At 43.9% G+C, this 27,753-nt stretch overlaps 1 protein-coding gene across 1 annotated transcript; it reads right to left on the bottom strand.

The window, feature by feature from the left end:
* On the bottom strand, positions 1-25,321 carry zgc:100829 (uncharacterized protein LOC445149 homolog). Its single transcript, XM_061739819.1, has 6 exons — positions 25,246-25,321; positions 24,058-24,619; positions 15,831-15,975; positions 15,591-15,696; positions 11,949-12,228; positions 1-1,153 (listed from the first exon to the last, which is right to left on the bottom strand). The coding sequence occupies exons 2-6, from the start codon at positions 24,236-24,238 to the stop codon at positions 942-944; spliced, it is 924 nt and encodes a 307-aa protein (XP_061595803.1). The 5' UTR covers positions 24,239-24,619; positions 25,246-25,321; the 3' UTR covers positions 1-941.
* Positions 25,322-27,753: the final 2,432 nt, after the last annotated feature.

The following is a 27,753-nucleotide window of genomic DNA, read 5'->3' as shown; positions in this document are numbered from 1 at the left end:
CACAAGTAAGGCAGTTTTATTGTTTCCTCGACTGCCCTGGTCCATCTTGACATCAAACTTAAAAGAGGATTGTGCTTACATTTCCCATAAAAAAACAAAGAAAAAAAAGTGACTCCACATATAAAAGCAAAAAAAAACAGAAAAAAACAATAACATCCAAACATCCAAGCACACATCTCAAATCTCAGACTGATAAAAAGAAGAGAAAACTGTAACACGTAGTTGGATTATTTGGCAGCAACCGTCTAACTTGCCAGGATTTGATCCCCTGGGAGGGACGGGTTTGCTTTTGGCACCGTCGTTGGTCCCCAACAGGTTGCAGTCAGACATCAGACCATAAAACAACGGAACAATAGGACGACAAGATCAGGGAGGACCAGTCACCCCCACCCCGCCCGCCCGCCCGCACCCCTTCTTTGTTCAACAGTTCAGAAATCAAGAGGATTATAAGTACGTGCAAAAACCAATGTAACTGTCTCCTTATTGGCTAGAATATCTCAGCAGGTGAGCTGACGTGTGCAGGTTTCAGGAATTAAATGCAAAACTGTGGAAACACATAACAAGGTGTTTATCGTTATCACGAGTCTAATGAATAAACAGGAATTTGGTTGTCGATTTCCTTGCAAAAGGAGGAAGGGGTTTTCAGAAAACACCCCCCAAATAAAAAAAAAAAACCCAACATAATATTTAAATACATACAAATAATTTGGAATTTCTTTCCCATGAAGCGTGTTTACAGCACGGCAGCAACCAAACATGAGAGAAACCTTCAAGCATTTCCATGAAGCAGGTTTGGTGGTGGCAGCAGACGTGTGAACGGTCCTCTCTGGTTCTCCACCTCCTCAGAACCGCTCCTCCAGCTGAGGCGTCTGACATCGTCCATTGTGACTTTTAAAGCACTTAAACACTTGGGTGGGTGAGTGTCCGTCTGTTTTCAGGGATTACCTGACGGTGGGTGTGGTTGTTAGACGCAGGTGACAGGGTTTGGTGGGGAGGGGGGGCTTGACTCCCCGAGGAGGGGTCTGCGTTGGGGAATCAACACTGAAGGTTTTCATCAGCTGAGCCACCCGGCCACGCCCTGCGGAGACGGGTGCCGTCCCCGATGTGCCGGCGTCCTCCGAGGCCGCCCTCCGAAGTCCTGGCGCTGCAACGTCTGCAGGAGAGAAGGCGAGATTTACTTAAAAGCTACAACTTTTACAGCTATGTGAACTACAGGTAGGTGAAGCGAACACACTATGAAACATAAAGTTTATTACAGTTTCTTCCCCCAAGCTGTTGCTCTGATGAACTCTCAACACTCATAGAGTTTCAGAGAAATCAATCAATCACCGTGCAATAATAATAATAACAATTATTATAACAATCATATGCTGTGACAACAGAGAGATTTGCGAGGCCCTGTGTTAAATGGCTGGGGGGGGCTTCGTGCGTGAGCGCAGCGAGCGTGCGCGAAATTTTGGGGGTTTTTCGGGTCGGATTGGGTGTCTATATGCGCAATTTTAACTCTCCAATTAGCAAAATACTGGATACCTTCCCCTGCCTCATCATCATTTGGCTTGCCTCGACGCGAGGCCCCGTGGCTGCTTGAGACCCGGTCGGATTGGTGATTTTTGTAACAAATTTATCAAACGAGCCTTTCAGAGAGGCATTAAACTCTTCCATTTTCTTTAGTTATTTTTCTTTTTTCATCCCCAGATGGAAATTTCCGGATTCTGTCTCGTTCTCTCGACATTGTGTGACAGTTTGTTCCACACTCCACCCGTCTGGATCAGAGCACCTTGTGTCAATGCGCTTGGTCTGATCAGTTGTATTGAACAACAGACACGCGCATCATTGCACATATATTTATTGATATGCAAAGACTAGTACACATTTAGGTCTGTAATGGAACGTGACTGTTGATATTTATAAAGGGAAAAAACGATAAAAAAAAAGTCCCATAGCGCGAGGCCCCTTGGGGCGCGAGGCCCCGTGCGGGCGCACGGTTCGCACACCCCTTGCGGCGGCCCTGTGTGACAATGCACCTTCCAATAATCATATCTACCTCATTCTGCTGCACCTTTCACTTTTAAAAATTGTATATATGTTAATAAAAGTTATCATTTGTCTATTACCTATTTACTGTACAGTGAGCGAAAATCAAATTCCATGTCTTGTCTGACCTGACCTGGCCAAATAAACATGATTCTGATTCTGATTGGTTTATTAGTTAGGATCCCCATTAGCCATCACTCCGTTGTGGGAGTAATGGTTATTCTTCCTGGGGTCCTCACACAGGACACAATTATATACATAATAAAAACATACAGAATAATAATAAAGTATAGAATTATACCTGGTATACAAAACTACAATATTAAAATAATTTACCACAGTGTCGACTAAATTGGAAAAGATTGTTAAAATCTGTTTTCACACCAACTCAATACCAAGGCTTATGAAACCAAAAAACAACAAAATCAAAAGCTTACCAAGAAACCAAGAAGTCAGATATTAGTCAGATATTATACACACACCTTTCTCAAATCATCTTTTTCAGTTTGTTTTTAAAACTACTTCTGCTTTCAGGTAACAAGAGCTCAGGTGGAAGCCTGTTCCACTCTGCAACAGCTCTGTGTTATTGGTTGGCACTAGTTGTAAATATAAGCAGTTAGGTTTACCAACAGAATACGGTATATATTCTTTATAAACAAAATAAGACTGCATGTCAGTCTGTCTATTACCATTAGCCATGATAGTCTGTCATGCATTTCTAACACATTGTCTCTTATGGAGCACTGAAGTACAAGGAGAGCTGCTCTACTTTGAGTTAACAGGAGTTTGGACATTTCTTTTTGTGATGCACGAGACCAGACTGTGGGACAATAGTCCAGATGTGACAGGACTAGAGACTGAGTAACGATTTTTAGACATGACTCATCTAAGAGACTACAGTAGCACTTCTCTTGCTGATGGAAATACCCCGACTCATTTTCAAAATACTCAATGTGGGATCATCGTGGGAGCCTGAGATGCCAACAAACCAAAAACTCTGATGTAACAAAACCCAGACCCTTTGCTTGGGGTCACCTAAAGTCATAAAAGATGTTGTTCAGAGCACCGTTCGGGATTCCTAGATCAGACTAGCTTCAATTATATAACACACGCCCTACAGAAGGAGTAGTGGCGTGGAGAAATTTTAATATTTACGATATTTTCCTTGGGGGATTGACAGCTTTGAGTTGAGTTAAGATAAGATAAGATAAGATAGTCCTTTATTAATCCCCAGAGGGGAAATTCAGGTGCTACAGCAGCTCAAAGTTGTACAACATGAACTCAGACTAAATAAACGATAAAGATAAATTATGAGTATGAAAAATAAAAACATAAAAAAATACAGTAAAAAAAAAACTGAACAAGTGTACTGTAAAATTAATAAATGTACTATAAACATAGTGATTACAGTATAATAAATAGTGTAATACTTATATAGTATAAAGGAATAGTGTGCAGTTGAGTTGAGTTGAGTGGAAAAGGCTGTTTCCACCCAAAAACCAGCTACAACAGACGGAGCAGCAAGGACTGAAGGGTAGCTGTCGTACTGCACCCTTCTGCTAATCTGACCTTAACCTGCTGCAGACACTTCGCCACACTCAATAATACCATATTAGCTGGCAGCGCCACATCGACGGGGCTAATGGACAGGCGATTAACAGCCCTATAATAGTGGCTCCACACGTTCCCTTCCCATCCAAGTCACTATTAAAACCATAAAAAGTCATATTGAAATAAGAAACTAGATAATCTCTTGGAAGAACATGGTTTTGTTTGATTTAAGAGGGAGAAAAGGGTGAGATTTAGTTACCAAACCTATTTTTTTTTTAAGGAAAAGCCCGTTGTTTGCAGCCTGACACGACAAGAAACAACAGTAGTTTTATTTTAGACTGTGAGAGAAGTGCATGTGAAATCTCCCGGACCAGGACTCGTCACCTTGGCAACCACGTCAATGAAGGTGAAGCTGGCTGCTTTCCGCGGTACCAACACAATTTTAACGCCTGGCTGTGCGTGCCTGCAGCTCGTGATGCCGTGTTAAGAGGTCATGGTCGTTTCTCTGTGCACGGCCAGCGGAGACGAGGTCCGCGCGAGCCTCGCCAATCGACCCACGGGGAATCTTTTAACACGGTAGCCCACGGTTACCACCAAGAAGTTGTGTACTTCCACGCCATCATCCAAATACCACTGATGCTGTGAAACTGAATAAACCGCCTGAGAAAGCTGCTTTGGAGGGAAATAATTGAAAACAATCAAGTGCAATAAAACCCCTGATTCCTGCATCATGAGATGATGAATGCTTATCAATAAATGAGTAAATGTTGTAAACAATGAGACCAACAGACTGGCTTTTTGCAGGTCTTATGCATTCATTTCCCCTCACACTTTTTCTACCTTTCCACCGTGTTTACTGCCCTTTCTCTCGGCTTCCCTTCGTGCCGCTCGGCCCGAACCAGAGGTCATCTGCAGTGGAAGTGCAGTCGGGACACAGCTGGGTGTAGTTTGTGCGTTGCGTTTGGAAGAGGGTGTAATTGAGGGAGGAATGGAGGAAGCGGGAGTAACGGAGGGGAGGGATGGGAGAGGGGAGGGGGGGCCACAGGGACGCAGTGGAGAGCAGACAGACGCTGCTCAGACACCAGAAGGCTTGAGGAGCCACATATTTTTAGCGTCATCCCCGGGGGACAGAGATATGTGAGAGTACCGGCGTGCACGGCCACGGACACACACCGAAACACCACACACACACACACACACACACACACACGCGGCTCCTAACAGTTGACTCCAAAAAGACACGCACGTTCTCGTGTTTCACTCAGGTCTGTGCATGCTCTCACGCACAGAGACACAAACATGCGCCGTCACACCCCCCTCCGGCGCACGGATTCAGTCACGCATGCCACCATCTCTGACTAACACCGCAGCGCGGCGCGGCGCACGCACAGAGGCGGAGCGAGCCAGAACCAGACGGCACTCCTGGGGCCCGGGAACCTTTGCAGCCCTTGATGTCTCGCAGCCGAGAAAGAAAGAAGGGAAAGCTGAAGTCGCCTTTAAGCTGGTTTTTCTTTATTTATTTTGGTCTTGTTGTCCCCCTCTCTCTCTCTGCCGCCACCTTCCTCCCCATCCTCCTCCTCCTCCTCTTCGTCGGCCCTGCCTTCCTCTGCCCCCTGACCTGCGGTTCCTGTGTTAATGTCCTCTCGCCGCACTGCGTGGGCTTGCCTCTGATTGTCTCGCTGTGTTGTGCGGTCACCACGGAAACCTTGGACGGGCTCCAGCGACCGAGGCTGACACGCATTCAGGCACGCACCGAGCACACATGCGCACGGAGGTGCACACAGAAACATGCACGGGCACACACACACACCCAGGGTCAGAGGTTTTTCCTCGCGGGGGGGACTGGGGGGGGCTCAGTGGCTTTGCTGCAGGTCTGAAAGGAACGCTTAATAGAGACGGTGGGATGGAAAGAAAGAGGGGATAGCTATCACATTTAAATTGAAACAAAATAACAAAAAAAAACAGTCCCACCTTGCAGACAATAGCCGTCCCTGCAGGTAACCTGCCCAACCTGTCCCAACACACCCAGGGCGTGCTCCAGCTCCACACCTTTCCACCTGAAACGGAGCAGCTGCACCCTGATCTCCGTCTGCAGAAACAGTAATTAGGGATACCTGCAGAACCCCCCCCCCGATACGGGGAGCCATGCCTGCGTTTAATCCATCATCCCGGCTGATTAATCTGCTGTTGGAGCGTCTCGCTTCGCACTCATCATGTCTCAGTCCTGCCCATGAAGGACTGGGGGGGGTGGGGGGGGGTCAATGAGCAGGCCCGCATGGAAATCAAAGACCAGCCCGTCTGTATCTGTGTGGGGGGGCAAGGTGTGGGGCGGGAGCGGGGGCAGAGGGGGCTGAATGCTCAAACAGCAGGGCTGTGGACGGGTGGGGGGTGGGGGGGGGGGGCAGGAAGGAGGAGGAAGAGGGGGCTGGGGCCCCTGTCACTTATCAGCTCCGGCTGAGCGTCGCCCGGGGCTAGCGTCGGGAAGCAGCGCAGGAATGCCTGTCCTTCCCTCTGAAGGTGAAGATAGAGGAGAGGATTTCTCCACACAATCGTGCGTGGAAAAGCCTGCTCACCAACGTTTATCCTCCACCCGCAGCCTGCACGCGCCGTCACAAGTAATCCCTCTGTAGATTTACTCTCTTTTCTTTTTTGTAGGAAATAGGAGCTATTACACGTTAAAGAGTTGAAGTTTTTAGTGACCCACTTCTGGATGGTGAAGTTACAGATCTGCCAGAGGTATGAAGATGAGGATGAGGGAGATGCACCGCACTGATCTTCAGTTGTGGATCCAGGATGAAGAACAGCTCCAGGGAGAGAGCTGCTATCAGTTATTCAGTTCCTATAGCTGCTGTGGTGGAGGTTGGGGGCAGGAGTCTTCCCCAGGGGTCATAAGTCCACCCCAGACAGGTTACCAGCCCATCAGAGCCTCGCACAGGGACAAATAACCAACAATGCTAAATCTAAAAGGAATGGACGGTATTGAACCCCCATTAGGATTGGGCGGTATGGACTAAAAGATTTATCACGATAATTTCTGGCATTTATCCCGATAACGATAAAAATTACGATAAAAAAAAAATACCAATTCAACTCCACCTTTGTAACTATAAATCTATCACCACATTCAGTCTTTGGAGCCAAATCACTGCTCTAAAAGATACTAAATACTAAACTACACCAATTAAATTGAATTAATAAAAACCAGTTAAATTAGTACACCTGTACTGCAAAACTGTAATGACTCAGATCCGCCATGTTTGTTACACAAAAACCTCATCAATGGGAATTTATCCTTCCTTCCTTCCTTCCTTCCTTCCTTCCTTCCTTCCTTCCTTCCTTCCTTCCTTCCTTCCTTCCTTCCTTTCTTCCTTCCTTCCTTCCTTCCTTCCTTCCTTCCTTCCTTCCTTCCTTCCTTCCTTCCTTCCTTCCTTCCTTCCTTCCTTCCTTCCTTCCTTCCTTCCTTCCTTCCTTCCTTCCTTCCTTCCTTCCTTCCTTCCTTCCTTCCCGTACGTTGTGCGTGGATTTAACACAGAACCATAAATCCGGCTTTACACAAAAACGTGACCACGAGATGACAAATTCTTACCGTGGGGAATTTTTTTGACGGTATATCGTGAACAGTAAAGTATCACCCATTCCTAACCCCCATTCAACTCCTGTTGCATGAATTTGGACTTTGGGGGGAACCCAAAGTCCAAATTCTTTGTCCACTGACAAAGAACTGACTCCGTCCAGAAAACCGGTTCCAAGGTATTACCAACTCTTTGCTGGACCAGAGGAAAGAACCGCTTATGTCAGCAACACACAATATCAACAACAATTAAAAATCGCACAACACTGCAATAGTTAATACAATGAACAATTAATGATCACAGATTTGAGACGTTTTAAGCCTTTCCTTGAGATTTCCCTTAAAGGACGAGTATGAGGGACAATCCCTTCTTGTAGATGGGAGGCTGTTGCAGATTTTCCCGCTTACAACAGATAACACATTCGTGTGCCTCAGTCCCGGCTCACACGGTGCAGACGTCCTCGCCGTAACCCCCCCCCCCCCTCAACACCAACACAACAAAGAGGAGAAGAGCAGCTGTTGCTGGAGCGTCCAGTCGCCTCCTCTCACCCCTGAAACGGACCTTTGCTGCTGGCAGGGACGGACACCCGTCCAGACTCGATGTGTTCAGCTTTGAGCCCACATCAGCTCCCACTTTCACCAGCTGCTGCCTCGCCTCAACGTTTCCTCGAGCTGGGTTTTCTGAGCGATCCGCAGAACCTCCAGGGACATCAATGAACCGTCGGGAATGTCCAGCGAGGACCACACACGAGCCGGTGGTGAATAACAGGGACTGTTTCCTCATCAGGCAGTAAAGCTGCCGGTCCAAGAGCACACCGTATAACTACGGCGTGCTCATCCTGTTTTTGATTCATGCATCACTTGTTAAACATGTTTCTCATCCAACCTAACTCATTACACGTTGTTCCCAAACTATCAGAAACGGTTTTTCCCTGAAACTCCTGAGCAGAGCGACGTCCAGGAACTGCTCAGCAGGTCCGTCAGGGAGGTGTCAGGGGTGCAGGACCAGCCTTTATCCAGCAGAGGGACCTTTTGGAAAGACCTTTTTGTTTCTCTCCAACTTCACTTTCCCTCCTGCAGTTTCACTGATTTCCACTGGATGGTGCTAAAGTCACCCTTTACTGCGGCCTCAGTAAAAGTAATTGGGTCAATTTATGAAGATGAGATTCGCTTGAAACTGGGTACTGGATGCAAAACATCTGGCAAGACCTAGTTAATGTGATAGAAAGGAGTCTTTTCAGAAGAAGGAAGTTGAATCAAAAGTGAAAAGGTTTAAATGCCATATTTTAAGCTTTATTGTTCTATACTATTAAATATCATGTGTCCAGGGTGTGATCTAGGCCCGTTCTATGTTGTGCAGGGAACGGGGATCTGCCTGGAGTGTCATTACAGGGGACCGGCAGGACGGGTCGCCGGTCCATCACAGGACCAGGAACCCTCCTGCTTTGAGGCTAAAGCAATCTTGTTTTATTTTATTTACCTCTTTATCCAGAATACAGTGAAGAATTGTACCGTTGCAGCTCTTCTCAAACAAGAAAACAGAGAAGCTACCAAACATGTGTCTTTGAAGCCAAGATGTGGTACCGAAGGGGGGGGGGGGGGGGGGAATTCACAGCCACGAAAGCTTTCTACTCCCTCGGCAAACCTCTTTCCTCCGCCGGTCTGTAAAGATTCCAGCGGGCTGAGGTGCTACTTGGCAAGCGCAGCGGGTTCGGGGAAATAAATCCCTCTTCCTTGTTGCCGGGCTGAGAAATCTGTCTAGTGTGAACTTTGCTCGGGCCGGTTCTGCTCAGCTCCCCACAGCCATTATTACTCTTCTAGAGGAAGCAGAGGGATCGGACCGGCTTCTCATATCTGTGGCCAGTGGGGACTGGCATCCGTTCTCAGCCCGTCTCAGTGCTCAGACCCGGCCCAGAATCAAGGATATTCCAGACCTTGTTTATACATGATGACACAGCCGGTCACTAGCATAAATGAATAGAATAAATGCAGGACTTGACAAATAAATAAAATCATTTGAAAAGGACAAAAAGGGAATAATTTTCCGGCAAGCTTGATTAATAAGAATAAATGAACCTCACTGAGCTGATAATGTGCAGTATGACCTGAGAAAAGGGTTTTAATTAGGGATGTCCCGATCCCATCACGTGATTGGTAATCGGGCCAATCACGTTGTTTCAGATTTGATCGAGATCGGACGTTGCATCCTGATCAGCGATTGGATAAATATTTTATTCTCATTATTTTGATCAGTGCACCAAAACAGATGATGGAAAACATGCTAAACAATTGGTGTATCAACAAGCAACGGGTCCACGTAATGTTGCGAGACAATGCTGCTAATAACAAAAATGCTATGGGGAGGTGGGGTGCGGAGAGGGGCCGTGTCACGTAAAGTGAGTTCAATAAAGTTGTTTGTTTGTGGTGATCTGCACATACGCACAGCAGGGGTACAGCGGAGGCAAACAAATAAAAGTTACGTTTGCCAACTTCGTGTGCACAATAGTGATGTTGGATACCAAACGATTTCCTTTCCGATCTGATATAGAGTAAAATTCAGGCTGGTATCGGCGATACCGATCCGGTACCAATACATTGTGCAAATACACCCAATGTGCCGGTAAATCTATTTCAGATAGCTTAAGAATACAAGACATCAGATTTACTAATTTATCTATTTTAAAGTCAGAAGTGTTTGAAAAAGGTGTTTCCATCACTAAAAAAGAAGAGAGATAATAAGGAATGATAATAAACAAAAAGAGAATAATAAACAAAAATAGGAACTACTATAAAAATGAAAAGTAGTTCCTACCAGCAGCGTGTCATTTAGACAGAATCTGAATAGTTTAGTTACTTTCCACAATATTCCTTAATGATAATGTTAATGATATACTTTACCACAAATGAAGTATGAAGTATCAAAAGTATCGATATTTTCATTTGAGCATACAGATCTGGTATCGGAAGTATCGATATTTCAGTATCAATCCGCACATCAGTAGTGCACAAGGGCAGCGTGATGGACACCCTGGTACCGCGGGGAGATTGTAGGTCCTTCAAACACAAACATTTTATTCTTTAAACCAGAAAAGGACAGTAAAGGCTGGATTATGGTTCTGCAACAAATCGACGCCGAGCCTACGCCGCAGGTTGCGCCGTGTCGTGCACCCCACGCCGTACGCCACGCCGTGCCTGACGTGCACCTCCCACAAATTGTAATCTACGCGTCGAGAGGTCGCAGACCAACGCAGACCGAGAGGGCTGTGATTGGTTCGCTTGGTAGCAACGCATTTCCGGTTTCCCCCTAGCGCTCACCGGGGGTACTGCACTGCGGTGAAATGGAGTGACGGAGAAGTCCGAAGGGTTCACAACGGTGTCACGGCAGCGGCGTGTGCTCTGCGTTGGTGTAACGCAGAACCATAATCCAGCAAGTAAGAGTTCAGTCTAAAAAGCACATGCCTTACTTTATGACACTGTTGCTCTTTTATTTGCTTATTTGTTTACATGCCTGCTGGGTATTTTAAGTTGAGCTGCTGTTTTTATTTAATTGGAATTTTTACTAGTTAATAGTTGCACTGTTATTACTTGATTGTTCCAACTAGCTCAAAGAAAACTGTACTGTTTAAGGCCAACATGGTAAAATAAGGTTAATAAAATAAAATTTGCATTTGTGGTGTGCTTGTGTCGGCAGGGCATTAATACGTTTTATGTTTGTATTTGTTTTATGTAAAGCACTTTGTGCTGCATTCTATGCATGAAAGGTGCTTTATAAATAAAGTTTGATTGGATTTGATTTGTCAATTTTTTTAATGTGTTACGAAAGTATCGTATCGGGAATCGGTATCGGCAGATATTCAAAATCAAATGCCTCTAATCGAGGCCAAAAGAACCTGATCAGGACATCACTCATTTTAATACTGTCTGGTTGTTTTTGATTGATAACGACGAGCACACTAGCGATGGACATCTCCCTCGGTCCTTCACTTGACATGCAAATCAATATCATCGGTGATTGTGGACGTTCATCCTGCCGCCATCTTTACGTGTGTCATCGATGCTTCACCAATCAGAAGCTCCCGATTCTGTGTTTTTTTTCTTATGATTGAGGGATTATACTTTTTTTCTGTTAGTTAATTAAAAAAACAACAACTATACTACTAGTTACAACTATATTAAGTGGTAAGAAGTATATCTTGGTAAGTTTAACCATCATGTACATTTAAAGGGGTCCTATTATGAAATACACATTTTCTCTTGCTTTAACATATATAAAGTGGTCTCCCCTCAGCCTGCCAACTTAGAGAAGGAGGAAAGCAACCAAATTCTGCAGTGTCTGTACAGCCGCCCGGATGAGCCGTCCAGTGTGATGTGGCTTCTACGAGCCGTTCAGATTCTGCTCCCGTCGTTACGTAACCAAAATGCGATTTACATCGGTTGGCCTCCGATGCGTGAAACCACGCCCACAAATAACTCCGCCGGCCGGAGCTCCCGCCATTTTTTCATAGCGGTGTATCGCGTCATTCAGGCAACCAATCAGCACAGTGCCTCATTATCATAGCCCCGCCCACTCAGAATCCCGCATAGATAATGAGGTTAGAGAATGAGATGATAAAGACACGGTACAAAGGCTGAATTTCTAACTTATTTAGCAAAAACAATCAAAAGCTTGTTTTTAAGACATTCAAGGCCTGTTTAAAATAGGTATTAGATGCCATAATAGGTCCCCTTTTGATTTTGATAAAAAACATCTGGGCCGGCGTTTACGCTCTTCTGGTCCCCCGCCCTCGCTTACCTTTGCCCCCCTGCGTTTCTCTGGGCGTCTGGGGTTCCCTGGCACACGGGCCGCCTTTGCTCTGCGGCGCTGAGCCCGAGTCGGCGCCGCTGGTGGAAGCGGACGGCGCCGTGGCGTCCAGCCTTGGGTTGGTGGGACCGGGCCTGGAGCTGACGCAGCCCACGGTGGCGCTGGAGGAGGCCGGTCTCACGTTGATGGGGCTCACTCTCATGGGGGGCCGGGAGCAGACGGAGGGATGGGGGACCGACTTCTCGGCGGCGCCGCCCGACTTGGAATCGGTCTGCAGGACAGAAGAGCGCCATCAGTGCTGACAACTGATTCACACACAGTGGAATTACTGTCACCGCTGATTAAATCATGGGACGAACGATTAACCAGATTACAGGTCTCCATCGACGACGCCGGCCCATGATGCAACAGAACCGCTGATTGAGAAAATTATAAGGTGACTTGAAAATCAAGCTGTCTTGGTAATCTTCCTTCCTGACCCTACGCCTCCTTAATCAACAGCCCAACTCCTGGTGGAGACTCCTGGTGGAGTTGTCCGCCAAGAGAAGGCTGCAGCTTCTCCCTCCAGCTGATTATCTCACAAAATCAACGGGAGAGAAACCTGCAGCAGATTCAGCATCAACCACGTGCAACGCAGCGGCCCAGGCCTCCTCCCGCTTCCAGAAACTATTCATACAATTTCCGTGAAAATTATTCAACAAAGAGAAGTGAGTAATGGTGAGGGGAGGCAGCGACCTCTTCATGTGCTGCTGCCACATCAGCATGGCTACAGCAGCGATGCCGATAATACGGAGAGGCTGGTATAGATTTAAGGGATGTGAGGGAAGAGCCATTTCCTTCTGTGGCAAAGAGAAGAGAGGAACAGAGAACAGAGGCGAGCTCACGCGCCCAAACCTCAAGAGACGATCCCACAATCCCATCCATCTGCGACTGACGCATTCTCTATCTCTGGCGTTTTAATTCCCTGATCAAGTTCATCTACCATCTGTTCCAGGGCAGTCCAGAAATCCTGCCTTGCCTCTGTGATTCAGCTGTTCGTGCGGAGTGTGTCACCTGCACACACACACACACACTAACACACACACGTTTGCATGCACATAAACACAGAAAGGGTGAGGAAACCAGGGGAGGCAGACCCCCCCTTTAACGACGCGAGGGTGGAGGGATGATGGAGCCAGTGGGAGGACAGTTCGGCTCAGCTGTCCCCAAGTGAGCTATGAAGGGTGCGGTGGCTCACATGAGCCGGAACACCAGAGCGAGGGAGGTTGGGGGGTGGGGGGGGCGCTGGGAGAAAGACGATCTGCAGAGGAGGTTGTGAGTGAGGGGACAGCTGGCCCTAACCACCACTTCCTGTTACACGGAGAGGGTGGGACGCCCCGGCGCTCTAACGCCACATGTCACAAGGCCCCAGGAGCCGGCTGCTTCAGCATTAACCCCATTTCACTGCTATAAAACAACAACAAATAAAATAAAATAAAGTTTTATTAGAGCAAATACCTTGTGGGTGCCCAAATTAAACAAATTAATAGCAGATCAAAGCCAAATACCAAACTATCTAGTGGTTAAACTTCATCACAGGTGACATAAAGAGTCGTTTTGACTCCTGGATACCTTTTCAGCCGCGGTGGCTGCTGGGTGCTCGCTCACTGACACCTGTGGGTTCAACAAAGACACTGCATGAGTTTCCAGGCTGTGATGCAACCCGCGAGCACGCAGCGCGGTCCCGGGGTGCAGTTCCGCGGAGCCGCCGCCAGAGGGCGCAAAGTGCTCGTCTCCGGTGCGCGTCTCCTGCTGGCGGAGACGCGCTTAGTGGCGAGCGAGAAGCGACACGTCAGCTCTCCAACTTTGACTTTTTTAAGAATATTACCCTAACCCAATAAAAAGATGGTATATCCTAAAGGAATTTGAAGTGGAAAAGATTAGAAAAATAAGAAAACATTGCATTCAATATTTCATTTCCACTTCCACCGAAAATAAAAGAGGTAAACTTCAAAATTTGAAATGAAATTTACCAAACAAACGAGTTTTTAAGATTAAAATGTAATTTTGAATTGAATAATTGTGTTTTTTGTGAAAGGGAAATTGAAATTTTGCAACATCTTTTCTTTACTTGTGATTCAGTGCAATATTTCTGGAGTGAGATGCAGAGCTGGCTACAGTCCAAGGACACTGAGCTACATTTAACAGTGAAGACAGTTATATTTGGTGTTTTTGTTGAAGACAAGAATTTGGACTTTGTCCTTAATAATTTGGTGTTATTGGGGAAGTTCTTCATTCACAAATGTAGATATTTTAAGACCAAACCGTGTTTGACCCATTGGAGAAATGAGCTAAAGCTCTTGAGTAAGTCCTTGAATCTTGTTAAAGAAAAGAAAGCCCTTAAAATGTTTTCTTTACTTGAAAGATATGATTTCATATGAGATGGCCCTTGTGAATTTTTTTAAAATTTAATTTAATTTTTATTTTATGTTGTACGATAATTAGATTCTCAGTGTATATTTTGTAATACTGATGTTGCTCAACCCAAGGCAAAAGTTTGTAATTCTGACACGACTATTATGTGCCTTGTTTGTTTGTATCTATGTTTCAATAAAAAAACAAAGAAATTAAAAAAGGAGCTCCTGCTCCTCTCTGGTGAACAGCGCTGAGCTTCAGCTCGGGGAGACCGTCATGGTCGGGCCAGCTGAGCCCATCACACCCTGTGTGCAGTTGCCATGGCAACACAGCAGCTCTGTTTGAGAGGCAGCGCCCGCAGCATCATCACCCCCCCATCTTCCACCCAGGACCTCTCAAAAATCAACACGCTGCGCTCAGCGACAAGCAACCACCAGCCCGGATAATTATCCCCAAACGAGCACGTGAGTGAGGATGAATAGGTGGAGATTATTTAATAAGTGAGTGATTTTTATCAACAAAAAACCCCAAATTAAATAGTTTTCTCACAGAAGAGCCGCGTTTAAGGAGGAAAGAGTAGCCCATGATGAAATAACAGGAAAGATCATGGAAGTTAAATGCAATGAGGTCTAATACCATTGTTTTTAAAAAATATACATTTTTTCATTTCATACCTACTGAAGCTGCCACCGCAGTGAAAGAAAAAATATAATGTGAAAATGTATGTATAAACAATATATTTTTCAAGTTTGTACAATATCTTATCAGGTTATTATAATATTGTTTCTCAGGTTTGAAGAATATGATATCAGGTTATTACAATATACATTTTTATCAAGTCATAATGAAAAACCTTTCACGTTAATACAATATAAATATATTATTGTAAGAACATATGTTTTAGTCCTACATGATAAATATGTATATTGTTATGACGTAATGATATATTATTCAAACATGATTTATATATATTGTAATATCGTGATAAAGTGTAAAAACATATTGTTAGAACATTAACATTTCACATTATGACGTGATATGGCTAAGTTTCTTTTAAAGATGAGGGCTGTTCTACGCTTCCGTACGTACCAATAACCTTCTGATGTTTTTAAAAGGTCAATGTTTTGTGTTTTTAATCAAATAACGACAAAGGGATATGACAGTAACACGTCTTTGGAGCAGAAAAAAACCCCACAGATTTATCCTCTGAATACATTTCCAGGTCCGGCAACAACAAACCTTCATGTTCAAGGAGATCCCAGGTTGGGTTTTGGGAGGGAGGTTCTCTCTCTCGGTTCTGACGTCTTCTGTGGGTTTTTTGCTCTTCTTCATGATACTTTCATGGCTGTAAAAGATAAAAGACAAAGTTTCCTTCATGCATACAAGCCGGGTATCTTCTAACGGTGAAGTTTACAACAGAAACAAATCTCTGATGTTCTTATGCGCTACTCGTGATCTAAAGAGAGGAGAAGTTATTACTATGTGCTGCTCTGAAGACTCTGCGACTTCTTCTCTCCGAATCCCGTGCAGATGAATCTGGAGGTCAGCTCATCCACCTCCCCGATCACGATGACCGCCACATCTCCGTCCCGGCCCAGTAGCCAGCTCACGTTCTTACTGTTTGCTAAAAACAACAACAACAAAAACATGTTTTAGGTTTTTATGTGGATGATAGAAGATAATCACTTTTCCACACAAAATAATCAGCACATATCAAGACTATGGCCCTGTCCCAATACACCCCCTACCCCTCGTTTTCAGCCCTACCCCTAAATTTTGCGCGTCCCTGTGAGGGTAGTGGTGTCCCAATTCCTCTTTTCACCTAGGGGGAGTGGAGAAAACGAGGGGTAGTGGCTATGAATTGTCCCTAAGGAGCGAGGGTTTTGCGATCCTCACTCGCTGACCTAGGGACAGAAACATTTCCCAGAATGCTTTTCGTCGTCATTTGCGGACTGAATCCAAAAAAAAAACATGGCGGACATTTCTTATTTTTTAGTGAATGAAATCAATATTTTGAGTTAGTTTCTGCATAAAAATTAGTTTTGATCAAATTTCTAGCGAGAAATATATATTTTACTTTCATAATATTCACTCAGTGAATGTACAGTTTCACTTTTTTGCCCGTTTTTTGCAACCTCGCCAGAATAAAGGCTGATTTATGGTTCCGCGTTACACCAACGCAGGCCTACGGCGTAGGTTACGTGGCGACGCGCGCCATACGCCGTAGGCTCTGCGTCGATTTAACGCGGAACCATAAATCAGTTCCCGAAGCCGGCGGGCAGACAGAAATCCCGAAATTTTCGGAGCAAATTTCTTGACAGGCGTAGCTACAACTGTTAGATTTAATCTATTAAACCAACATTTATCTTCCTAAATGATTTATTTCAGCCAGCGGTAATTCTCCACAGAGCTGCAGGTTTCTCCCCGGGACGACGGCGCAGGTTGACCTGGCGATCAATCCTGTACTCCGGCTGCTGCTGCTGCTGCGCCCCGGTCTCATCATCGCCGAAAACATCAGATCAAATTTCTTAACAGGCGTTATTTGGATAAACTGAGCACAGGTTGGGGATCTTAAAGGTTACTTTTACGCCTGAAAAAATATTAATACTTAATAAAGTGGCATATTAACAGCGCTACAACTGAAATTAAAACAGCTTTTGGCTCTCAGCTTCCTGATTATGATGAAGGCCATGCCCCCTTTTTCTCTTAAAGCCCAGTTCTACACCCACACTCTTCTAACGCTCCTTCTCTCACAAACAAACAAGCAAGATGGCAGATTTTCTTTTCTAAAACATGTTCAGCATGATTTGCATGTCAGCTAAAAGACCCGGGGAGGCGTGAGACCGTGGCATGCCCTCTGATGTACCAGCCACCCTCGTATTAAACCTGTGTTGACGACAGGCCGCAGGATGGCTCTCGTGTGAGCGGATGCAGGGTTCATTATTCACTGACGGTTTCAGATTTAACGTTTTGATCTAACTTTATTCACCGATAATGTTTTTCAGAACTCATACTCAGCAAAACAGGCAACACTATGCAGTTGCATCTGTTTTAAATCCAGAGCAATGTGGTCTAAAAGAGCCTCGGCCCTTTTTTCCAGAGGTTGACCAAGTTTCCTGACGTCTTCATCTGTGACATGTCGGTTTTAGGGGGTGGACCTCAGCTCCTCTATTACCCTCCTCCCTCTCCAGGGTGTGCCCTTTTAAAATTAGCGTTGCATCCCTGCTACCCACTCTGGAGGTCCAGCACACGCAGCATGATGTAAAGCTGGGTGGAGACGAGGAGACGGATCATTCTTCCCTGGTTCGGTAATGTCACGCCACCCTCCGGATCTGGACTGCTCCTTTCATGTTTTAGCCTCAAGTTTCTCCAAAATTAGTTTAGAGTCATAGATGGTGAGCATACTGAAACCCTTTCAGTGAGAAACATTGATCTAAAATTGTTTAGCTTTCCCACAGGGGCAAACCCTTTATCCTCCTGGTTTCCTCTGAAACACAGTCCAACTCCATGCACATCTAAATCCAACTATAGCAACAATCCAGCAAACAAAAAGGATTAAACTGGTGTTTTAAGAGAAATCCAAGTAAACATGTACAAAAAGACAATATATTATTCCAGCTCCCGCTGTGTCTTCACCTCCAGAAGGGGGGGTCCCGGGGCGGTCAGTAGCTCGGCTGAGCGTGGGTTGGTATACATGCTGGAATAACTCGGATTAGGACGCATTATCTGGCACTAAAAGCTCGACTTCAAGAGCTTTGGTTCGGTTCCACTAGAGCCCAGCTAAGGTGAATACACAGCTTTTAAAAATGCAATATCGGTCGGATTAAAGCAACAATTCAAAGTTTATTTAGACGGGACAATGCATATTCATGAACACTACATTAAGCAGTGTAAATACACCAGGTTTTAGCAGTCCCCACAAACAACCATACACACTCACACTCACACCTACGGGCAATTTAGAATGATCAATTTACCTAGCTACCTAGTTTTTGGACTATTGGAGGAAATCTGAGTACCCGGAGGAAACCCACGCAAGCACGGGGAGAACATGCAAACTCCACTCAGAAAGGTCCTGCTGGGCCTGGGAGTCGAACCAGGAACCTTCTTGTGAGGCAAGAGTGCTAACCACTAAGCCACCGTGCTGCCACAAAAAAGGAACAAGAATCCGTCAGAGTTGCTCTTTCACAGATTTCCTCCTCCTGACTCAGACGTCTGACTCCAACCGCCCGACCAATCGGTGTCCTGTAGTGTGATGATGTCAGATACAGCCGACTCTGCAGCTTAGAACCTCGGCAGAATAGTTACAGAAAAGTATCTACTATCTAGCAATTCGACTTTCTGTTGCATGTCAACGTACTGGATCCTTTTTTCAGTCCAATCTCCCTGATTGTGAGAAGTTCCACTTGGTCAAACCTCCTTATTTAAACATTTTGGATATTTCTCGCTGACACACACAACCCTTCTTTAAAAAGCTGCACTCATACATACTACTGGTCCAACCTTTTTACTTTTATTCTGCCTGCTCTGAGCTGTGATGACATGGACTGCAGCTCTGATCAGCCAGACAGGAAGCTGCAGACACGTGGACGACGTATCCGTCTGCTGCCAACAGCTGACTGGGCTCAAATAGCGTGACACGGCTGCATAAGCATCCACACACAGATCCACACACGCACACCAAACTAAAAGTCTGATAACATTGCTTTGGTTTCATTAAATTCACAAATACTTTAGCTATACACTTAATTATTTTGTATATTTCATCTTTTTTATGAACAAGTTTTGGCAATAGTTCACTCACTGGGTGCACTCAGTTAGTTGACTCATTTATTTTGTCACCTTGTTGATTTGGTTATTATTCTATTAAAGATAGATAGATAGATAGATAGATAGATAGATAGATAGATAGATAGATAGATAGATAGATAGATAGATAGATAGATAGATAGATAGATAGATAGATAGATAGATAGATAGATAGATAGATAGATAGATAGATAGATAGATAGATAGATAGATAGATAGATAGATAGATAGATAGATAGATAGATAGATAGATAGATATGAGTTAAGGGGGGAACATAATCTCAAACAACCAACAGTTAAAACAACACTTAAAGGTATGTGTATTTCAGTTACAGGGGTTAAGTTGTGGAATAGCTTGCCAGATAATCTGAAACAAAGTAAAAACATCATACAGTTCAAAAATAGTTTAAAACACATCATGATTAGTAAATACCAACAAGATTAAAGGATAAGACGCAAGAGAGAGAATTATGGAATTATGCACGTAATAATTACTGATCTTTTTGTCCTTGTTTTAATCAGGACTATTTACTATTTACTTTTCCTTTTTTTTCTTTTCTTACTGGTTCTTTGTTGTTACATATATTTTTCTTTCGTGTTTGCTTCTTTTTTGGGTGGAAATGCTAGAAAGCATTTGTTATAGAAAGTTTAAATAATAATAATGTGAAGGTTAAAGGGTAGGCATTTATAAGCTCAGAGCTTCAGCCTACTCCTTTTCGATCCAAATGATTACACGGCATGTTATGAATGAGTGTACCATACTGAGCACGTGATCGAAATAAAAAAAAAAAAAAAAAAAAAAAATAGATAGATAGATAGATAGGATGAGGTTAGGTAACTATAAAAACAGACTGTACAAAATGTACAAAATAAAATATCAAGATATAATAAAATAAAGTAGCAATCAGGATTTTGCACAAAGAGTATATGCAGTAAATGGCAGTGTGTATAGGACATAAAGTGCACAGTAAGTTATGCGCTGAAGGGGGGGTTGCCAGGCCCGTTGAAAAGAATCCCAGCTGCTACAAATCTGTTCAAATGAGGCCTAATTGGACTAATCCAGTATTTTTGTAGATAAGGGTTTAGGAAACGTTTAGGTTTCCTATTTTTGTTTGTTTTTCCTTTATTTGGGTAGTTTGGTTGTTTAGATTAATTTCCTCATGGGTTACTGTTTAAAACTGTATTGATACATATAGTTTTTTGGTTGTAATATGTTAAGTAAATATTCTGTTTTCCCCTTTTGTGTCAACAGGACCTGATCAGCCAGTATATATGTCAACAAACTGACCCACCCTAACTGACACATGGTGTATATATATATATATATATATATATATATATATATATATATATATATATATATATATATATATATATATATATATATATATATATATATATATATATATATATATTTAAAGTTAGGGGGGGTCAGTTTGTGCTTCAGTTCTCGAAGGTTGGTTTTGTCAAAGTTTTATGAGTCCAAAAGTTCTTTTATGTTCCTTTTTTTAATTTTTGGCAAATTAATGTTAAAGAATCTTTTTCTAAATCGTCTGAGCTGCTCTGATTTTTAGCTCGGTCCCTCACATACCGCATCACAGATGTAGGAGGGAAGGCTCTCGAGCTCTTATCAGGAAACGTGGACAGTCGTCTTCTCTGACGCAAGAGAGCGTCTCTTTTTCTTTCTTCAGCATAATCCAGATTCCTTACATATGTTTACATGCACACAAGTACGCGCCACTGCCCTGTGATGGAGTGAGGGAGGGCGGGTGGGAAAGTCACGGCGTTGAGAGAGAGTCAGCTGACGTACGGCCCCGGGTGAGAGGTCGCTGTTTAAGAACACACAGTTTCACCGGGAACCGGTTCTGCCCGTCTGCCCTGTGGATCCCTCTCTCAAACCGGACGCACCGGGACGACTGCAACGACAGCGCATGCAGAACACAACAGGCTCCCAGCTGGGCCTGACAGCCTCACCGTCTGGGTCTAGGGCTGTTCGATTAATCGATTTGGTAATCGCGATTTAATCGCGATTATGTAATTAGAACGATGTTAAAACGTGAAAATCGTAAAATCGATTTTTCACTTTTTTTTTTTACCTTGTCTGCACACATATTAATGATTGATACCATATTAATGATTGATGGAAATACCTCTCAATACCTGGGACAAGTGCCCCATGGGAGAGGCTCTTTAGTGTAGGAGGGGGCGTTGTAACATGCCACCGGGCATCCCTCAAGCCAGATGCTGTAGACCGGCTCGTGTTCCTTGCAAAAAACTTGCAAATGTGAATAGCAAATGTAATGACTGACATTACACACCTCTACCTCCTTCATGGGTTGCATTATTATTTAGCATTCAAAGACCCAGTTTAGTTTAATTAGAAAATGTCTTGTTTTATTTAATTGGAAATATAACTTACTGTATGTTTGCAAGTGCTGATTTGCTGATTTTCTTTTCAGAGATAAAACTTTATATTTTAATATATTTTTTAAAACTTTTTTTCAACTTATTTTACAGAGTTTTGCACTTTATTCATTCATTTTTGGTTTAATAAGAGCAAAGTTTGCACTTAAAGCCCAATGGGGCAAATGTTCAATAAAAAAACAGCATATTTGAAATCATTTCTTTGCCTTTTGTCAATTCACAAAATAATCATAATCGTAATCGGAAATCGGATTTTGAGACAAAAAAATCGAGATTTTATTTTTGGGCAAAATCGAACAGCCCTATCTGGGTCACGTGATCAGAATCACGGGTCAGCTTGACGTGTTAACATGGTGCATGCTGGGAATCCCACAACAAGAGAGTTAAAACTCATTTAAAACACTGCAATAATAAAGAAAGCAAACGGCATCTGTAGACGTCAGCAGCTTTGAACACAAACACAGACCCAGTCAGCACCGGGACACCAGTCATCTCAACCACGAACCGTCCCGTGATCAAACATGCTGTTTCTAACAGAATAAACCCAACACGCTTTCTTCAAGCCTTTCAGGGTAAATAAAAAGTCTCCCTTTGTTTTGCTGATGCATCCATTTCCTGCAAACGTCCTGTTTTGCTCGGCGTGAACTGCTGGAGTGTTTGAGCCTTGACTCATTTCCTACATGGCTGTTTCCTCTGCTCAGAGAGAGAGAGAAGAGAGAAAAAAGAACAGGATCCTGTGTGGAAAAGCTGCGGTCATGTGACCTCAGCTCGCAGACTCCACGCAGCCTCATAAGGGACAGCTGCAGTGGTCATTATGGGATAGAAAGTTCCCTGTTCTTTCATTCTGCCCCGCAGTTGATAGTGAGGGCTTTGTGATTCGCCGGGTCCGAGTCAGATCACATTTCTCCCTCCGTCAGCCGGAGTTAATGCACCAGCGGCGCTGTTAATTGTCTTTAACTCCTTCTGGGAGAACTCGAGACTGTAAAATAAAACAGCAGTTTCTCACGCCGGAGTTGTTGCACAACACTGGGACGCACCGCCGGGACGTTGCAGGGGAAATGCAGGCCGACAACATTCTGCAAGTTTGCGTCAAACCAGTTTCGGGAGCGACTTGTGACTCCCAGAGTTCCCGGCTGCACTAGTTCCCGTGGAGCATCTGATAAACTGTTCTGGGTATTCAAAGTGCTCGTGTTCCCCCGGCTGCTGGGACTCTTTGTGCCTGGCCTGCAGGCGGTTTCGTCCTAACCTGTGTTCACATGCGTGAGCGAGGGACTGTCATTTCCTGTTGCTCTCAGAAAAGTGATCTGATGAAGAGCCTGAATGCCTCACGTGTGCTTGTGAACAACATTTATGACCTTAGTCCTCCCCTCCTTCGCTCATCGCGCTCCTTTAACATACCGGCTGCCTGCCGGGGGTTTTTATGGCTTCTTAACAGAAACATTTGGGATTTTCATGTTTATAATCGTCATCATTCAGCTGTGATTGTTAAGGATTTGAGGTCTGACTCATGTTGCACGTTGAGTTGCTTTCGTCAACGAAAATTATGACTAAATATCGTCGTCAACCAACCTTTTTCAATAACCATGTCTACCTCATACTGCTGCACCTTTCACTTTTAAAAAAATGGTATACAGTATATGTTAATAAGAGCTGTCATTTGTCTATTTACTGTACAGTGAGCAAAATAACCAGAGTGAAATTCCCTGTCTTGTTTGACCTGGCCGAATAAACATGATTCGGATTCTGATTTGTAACGAGACGAGACGCAACGAAAAGGCTGGTCATGTGACGATAACGATAATTAAATATATAATGCAATATTGTAGATGAGTATCTTCTCTGGGGCTGGGAGAAGAAGAAGATCCATCTTTGGATACACTTTCCTACATAGGCGTGGAAAAGGAAAAGACGGGGAGAAATGCAGAGAAATAAATATGTTGTAAACTCAAATTAGAGTCTGTATCTGGAATGAATGTATTCTTGAGTCTATAAGGTGACAATAATATAATAATAAAATAACCTTGTTTGAATTGTAAAATGGGTTTGGCTAAAAACTAGACAAAAATGGTCCTGGACAATTCTGACTAAAATGCTCAGACTTTTAGTCGACTGAAACTTGACACGACTAAAAGGAGAATGAACGTGACTAAAACTAATAAAAACTAAAATGATAGCTTGACCCAAAGACTAGACTAAAACTAAAATTGAAACAGGCTGACAGAAACAACACTAGTTGCACGTGTAAACACTCAACACATGGTTCATCGCCCCCCCTTCCCGAGCTTTGTGATTCCCAGTAAACGTATTTTAAATCAAAGCTGAGCTCTGAGGAGAACATGACGGTTTTTCTCTCCCTGAACTTGTGAGTGTACCGGCTGGACCAGCCTGAAGCTGCTCCCTGTCCGTCTGGAAGAACAGGAACCAGAGCAGTGAACAGAAGGTGAGACAGAGGTGAAGAGCTGGAGCGGTTTACCTTTCTTCGGCCGTCTGAAGTCGTGCTCCCCTCCTTCCCTGTCCAGCTTCTCCTCCCGCTCTTTCCAGCGCCGAACCTGCTCCTGCCGCATCTTCAGGAACAGGGTCTTCTTCTGATCCTCGTTGAGCGCCTCCAGCACGTCCGGCTCGATGTACATGTCCTTCAGAATCTGCTGCAGCATGTTGGCAGTCGGGTGTGGGGTCAGCTCGGGTCGGCTCGGGGTCAGATGGGGTCGGCTGGGGTCGGCTGGGGTCAGCTGGGGTCAACTCGGGGCCGCCGGGGCAAAGCGGTGGGCAGGTGGTCCTTGAGCTTCTCCCGGCAGGCGCTTTATAGCTTCATGTTGCCTCCCAGTTTCTTTATTCTGTCATTTACCAACATGAAAATGACTTATGACTGGAGGGGCATGACAACTGCAGCACACACACACACACACACACACTCACACACTCACACACTCACTCATTCACACACACACACACACACACAGTCCGGTTTTCTCTTTGTGCCCCCGTCCGTCCTACTGGGATGTCAGTTGTGCTTTAGAGGCCATCTCCCAGACGATCTGCAACAGAAACACAGAGAACACTTGAAGGATCATCTCGCTCCCTTCTGACGTTGTTAGAAAAACGGAAATTTACGTCAGAAACTTTGTCATGTTTCATTCTGATATTATAAAATCTCTTTCAGTCGGTTTTCTCGTCCTTACTCAAAGCTTTTTTGTCTACTCTGACAGAAACTGGAGTAGAAAACAGAGAAATGGGAGGAGATTCCAGAGGAATGGGACTGTTTGTGTCATCACTCCTTCCCCTCCCCACCAGACGTCTCTCCCAGAAACCCCTGTCCCCTTCTCCCCACCAGCCCCGCCAGATAGCGGCTTCACATGCTCGCTGGGAGATTACGAGACAAAAACAAAGGAATGGCTTGGGTCAAGGCTTCAGAGCCTCCAGCCGGGGGGGGGTGAAGCAAGCTCCTCTGCTCTAAGAGTTCAACAATGGCTACCACATCAGGAGCACTTGGAGGGAAAGAGAGCTTTTCTCAGGCTCTCACACTGGTGGAATACACACTGCTGTCTCTGGGGTGGAGATAAGGAAGCCCGGGACAGAAATAGGAGAACGAGTGGGAAAAGTGAGAGCTGCTAAAGAGAAAAGGAGCCGTACGAAACAGGCAGGATTTTGGTGTAGTACTCACAGTGGGATGTAGACAGCGGCGCCGCAGCAGAGAGCTAACTAAGAGAGTCAGAGTGGTTCCTCCTAGTCTTTGTGTGTGCAACTGGGCTGATGACATCACAGCATTCCACGGTTCCCTCCCTCTCCTCACACTCACACACACACACACACACACACACACACTCACACACTCACACACACACACACACACACACACACACACACACACACACACACACACACACACACACACACACACACACACACACACACACACACACACACCACACTTAAAAATAGGAAGAGTAGGAAGAGTGGAGGCTGGGTTTACACTCAAAATACATTATCATGGCAAAGAGCTGAGCGTGGAGCTCCATCAGCACATGCAGACGTAACACTTATATGTGACACTTGTATGTCAAACACACCGATATTAGTTAGAGTTTCAAATAACAATAAACTATACAGCAAATTACACATTATTTTCAAATAGCACATCAACATTTATAAAAAAACAACAACTACAATGTAGAAAATAAAAGGCCGTCAAGCAGAAATATGTAAAAATACAAGATAATTATGTATTTGTAACATTTTCCTAAATAAAAGACCATCCAACAAATCACAAAATGCAGCATTTTATACAAAAAAATCCTCCCAAACAGTTCTGAAATCTGTCGTCATGTGAAAAGTCACATTTTTGTCTTCGCCATCATTATTTCTGAAATGTTTCAACATGTCAACCCCGCCTATTTCAACAACATGTAGTGATGAAACTGGTTCTGTGTTAGTGGAACATGACATATAATCTGGTTGAGCTGGGTGAAGTCTGTTTTATTTTTCATCATAATGTCTTCAAAAACCATCTGAGAGAAAAACATGGTGATGCATAAATAAACCAGATCTTAAATTTAAAAGATAAGCACATCTTTTCTGAAATAAGAAATATGTTTGATATATACAGTATATATATATTATATATATATATATATATATATATATATATGTATATATATATATATATATATGTATATATATATATATATATATATATATATATATATATATATATATATATATATATGTATATATATATGTATATATATATATATATATATATATATATATATATATATATATATATATATATATATATATGTATGTATGAATGAATGATGGATATCTTGATATTAAGATCTGTGAAAGAATCCTAAATGCTCAAGTGTGGCATGAAATTTACTTTGACTTTTCATTTAAACTTACAAAGGGTTGCACTGCTATTTAAAATAATAATGTTATCCACATTTGACAGTAAAGTAGTGTCAACATTATCCTCCTCCACGTTGCGGCTCTGTGAGCCAATCATTTGTAGGTAAAGAGCGCCCTCTTGTGGCTCAGATCCGACCATAATTCAGTGAGTTACGTCATCCCCAAAGCAAGTGCATGACTGCCTCAGATTACACTAGTAAATTACATTTGAATAAAGATGGCAGCAGCAGTGAGGACGCATGTGCTGCCACCGTGTGACTGCATAAAGCTCAGCAGCGACGCGCCACAACACACCAGCACGAAGGCATCTGCACACAAAAGATGATGCAGCTGAACGCCATTCACAGTCTGACATGCTGTCTAAGATGCTGGCCTCGTCTCAGCGCCATAACCTGAATTTCTCTGGCAGTTTACGCTCATTTTGACCCAAAAAGTGTAGTAGAGATGAGTAGCATTCTGCTCCTCTGGCTCCAACTACAGACGATGTTTCCATCCACTTGGCTGCTGAGCTCATGCATACAAACATGAACGTCCTGCAGAAACACCGGCCAGCATGGCCAGAGCCTGCAGTCGGCCAGCATGGACACTTGAATATTTTATGATGGTGGGTGAAGCAAACTCAGCTCGACCTGATGCTGATACCTCTCTCTCTCTCTCTCATGTGTCTTCCTCGTGTAAAGAAATGCGTCAAGAAGCAGGATCCATGTTTATGGCCAGACATCTCCAGGCATCACGCCGCAAACCAGCCACGATTCTACATGTGAAAATCCTCAAGGCTGCCGAATAGTGACATATGACCTATTTTCAATGTTTGCATAATAATGATTACATTCATGCCCCACCATTTAAACAACGTGCATTAAAAATAACTATAAACTTAGTTGCATCCAGCCACGGCCCGACAGGCCGCCATGGCAGCGGCGTTATCATGGACAGTAAAACCCACAGAAGAGCAATTGTTGCAGACAGATGATCACAGTCGGGACGGTTAGAGAACAAAGTAACGCTTTATTTTACAGCCCGGCTTTTATCACACATACAACACTAATGTGGAAATTTCCGAGAGGTCGTGAGCCGTCCAACGATTGCATCCTGGAGGCTGTAAAATTAAGCTTCAGTAATTAGTTTAAATGCAAATGTAGAGTCAGACATGGTAGACAACACTACATGTAAACAGAACTCACTGTTTTTCATCAAAAAATTGCCCCAACCCCCCCCAACAGGAAATTAAACATGAAAAAACACATACATTTCGAATGAA

This window comes from Cololabis saira, chromosome 14 (genome assembly GCF_033807715.1).
Source record: "Cololabis saira isolate AMF1-May2022 chromosome 14, fColSai1.1, whole genome shotgun sequence".
In the NCBI taxonomy this organism is placed as follows: Eukaryota; Metazoa; Chordata; class Actinopteri; order Beloniformes; family Belonidae; genus Cololabis; species Cololabis saira.
The sequence above is the reverse complement of the archived record's forward strand: the minus strand, read 5'-3'. Positions and strand labels throughout refer to the sequence as shown.

Coding starts and splice junctions, on each gene's coding strand:
- zgc:100829 (XM_061739819.1), bottom strand. CDS start 24,238: ATGCTGCAGCAGATTCTGAAGGACATGTACATCGAGCCGGACGTGCTG. Junction 15,976..24,057: donor CTTCAGACGGCCGAAGAAAG/GTAAACCGCTCC, acceptor TGTTGTTTTTAG/CAAACAGTAAGAACGTGAGC. Junction 12,229..15,590: donor GGATCTCCTTGAACATGAAG/GTTTGTTGTTGC, acceptor TCTGTCCTGCAG/ACCGATTCCAAGTCGGGCGG.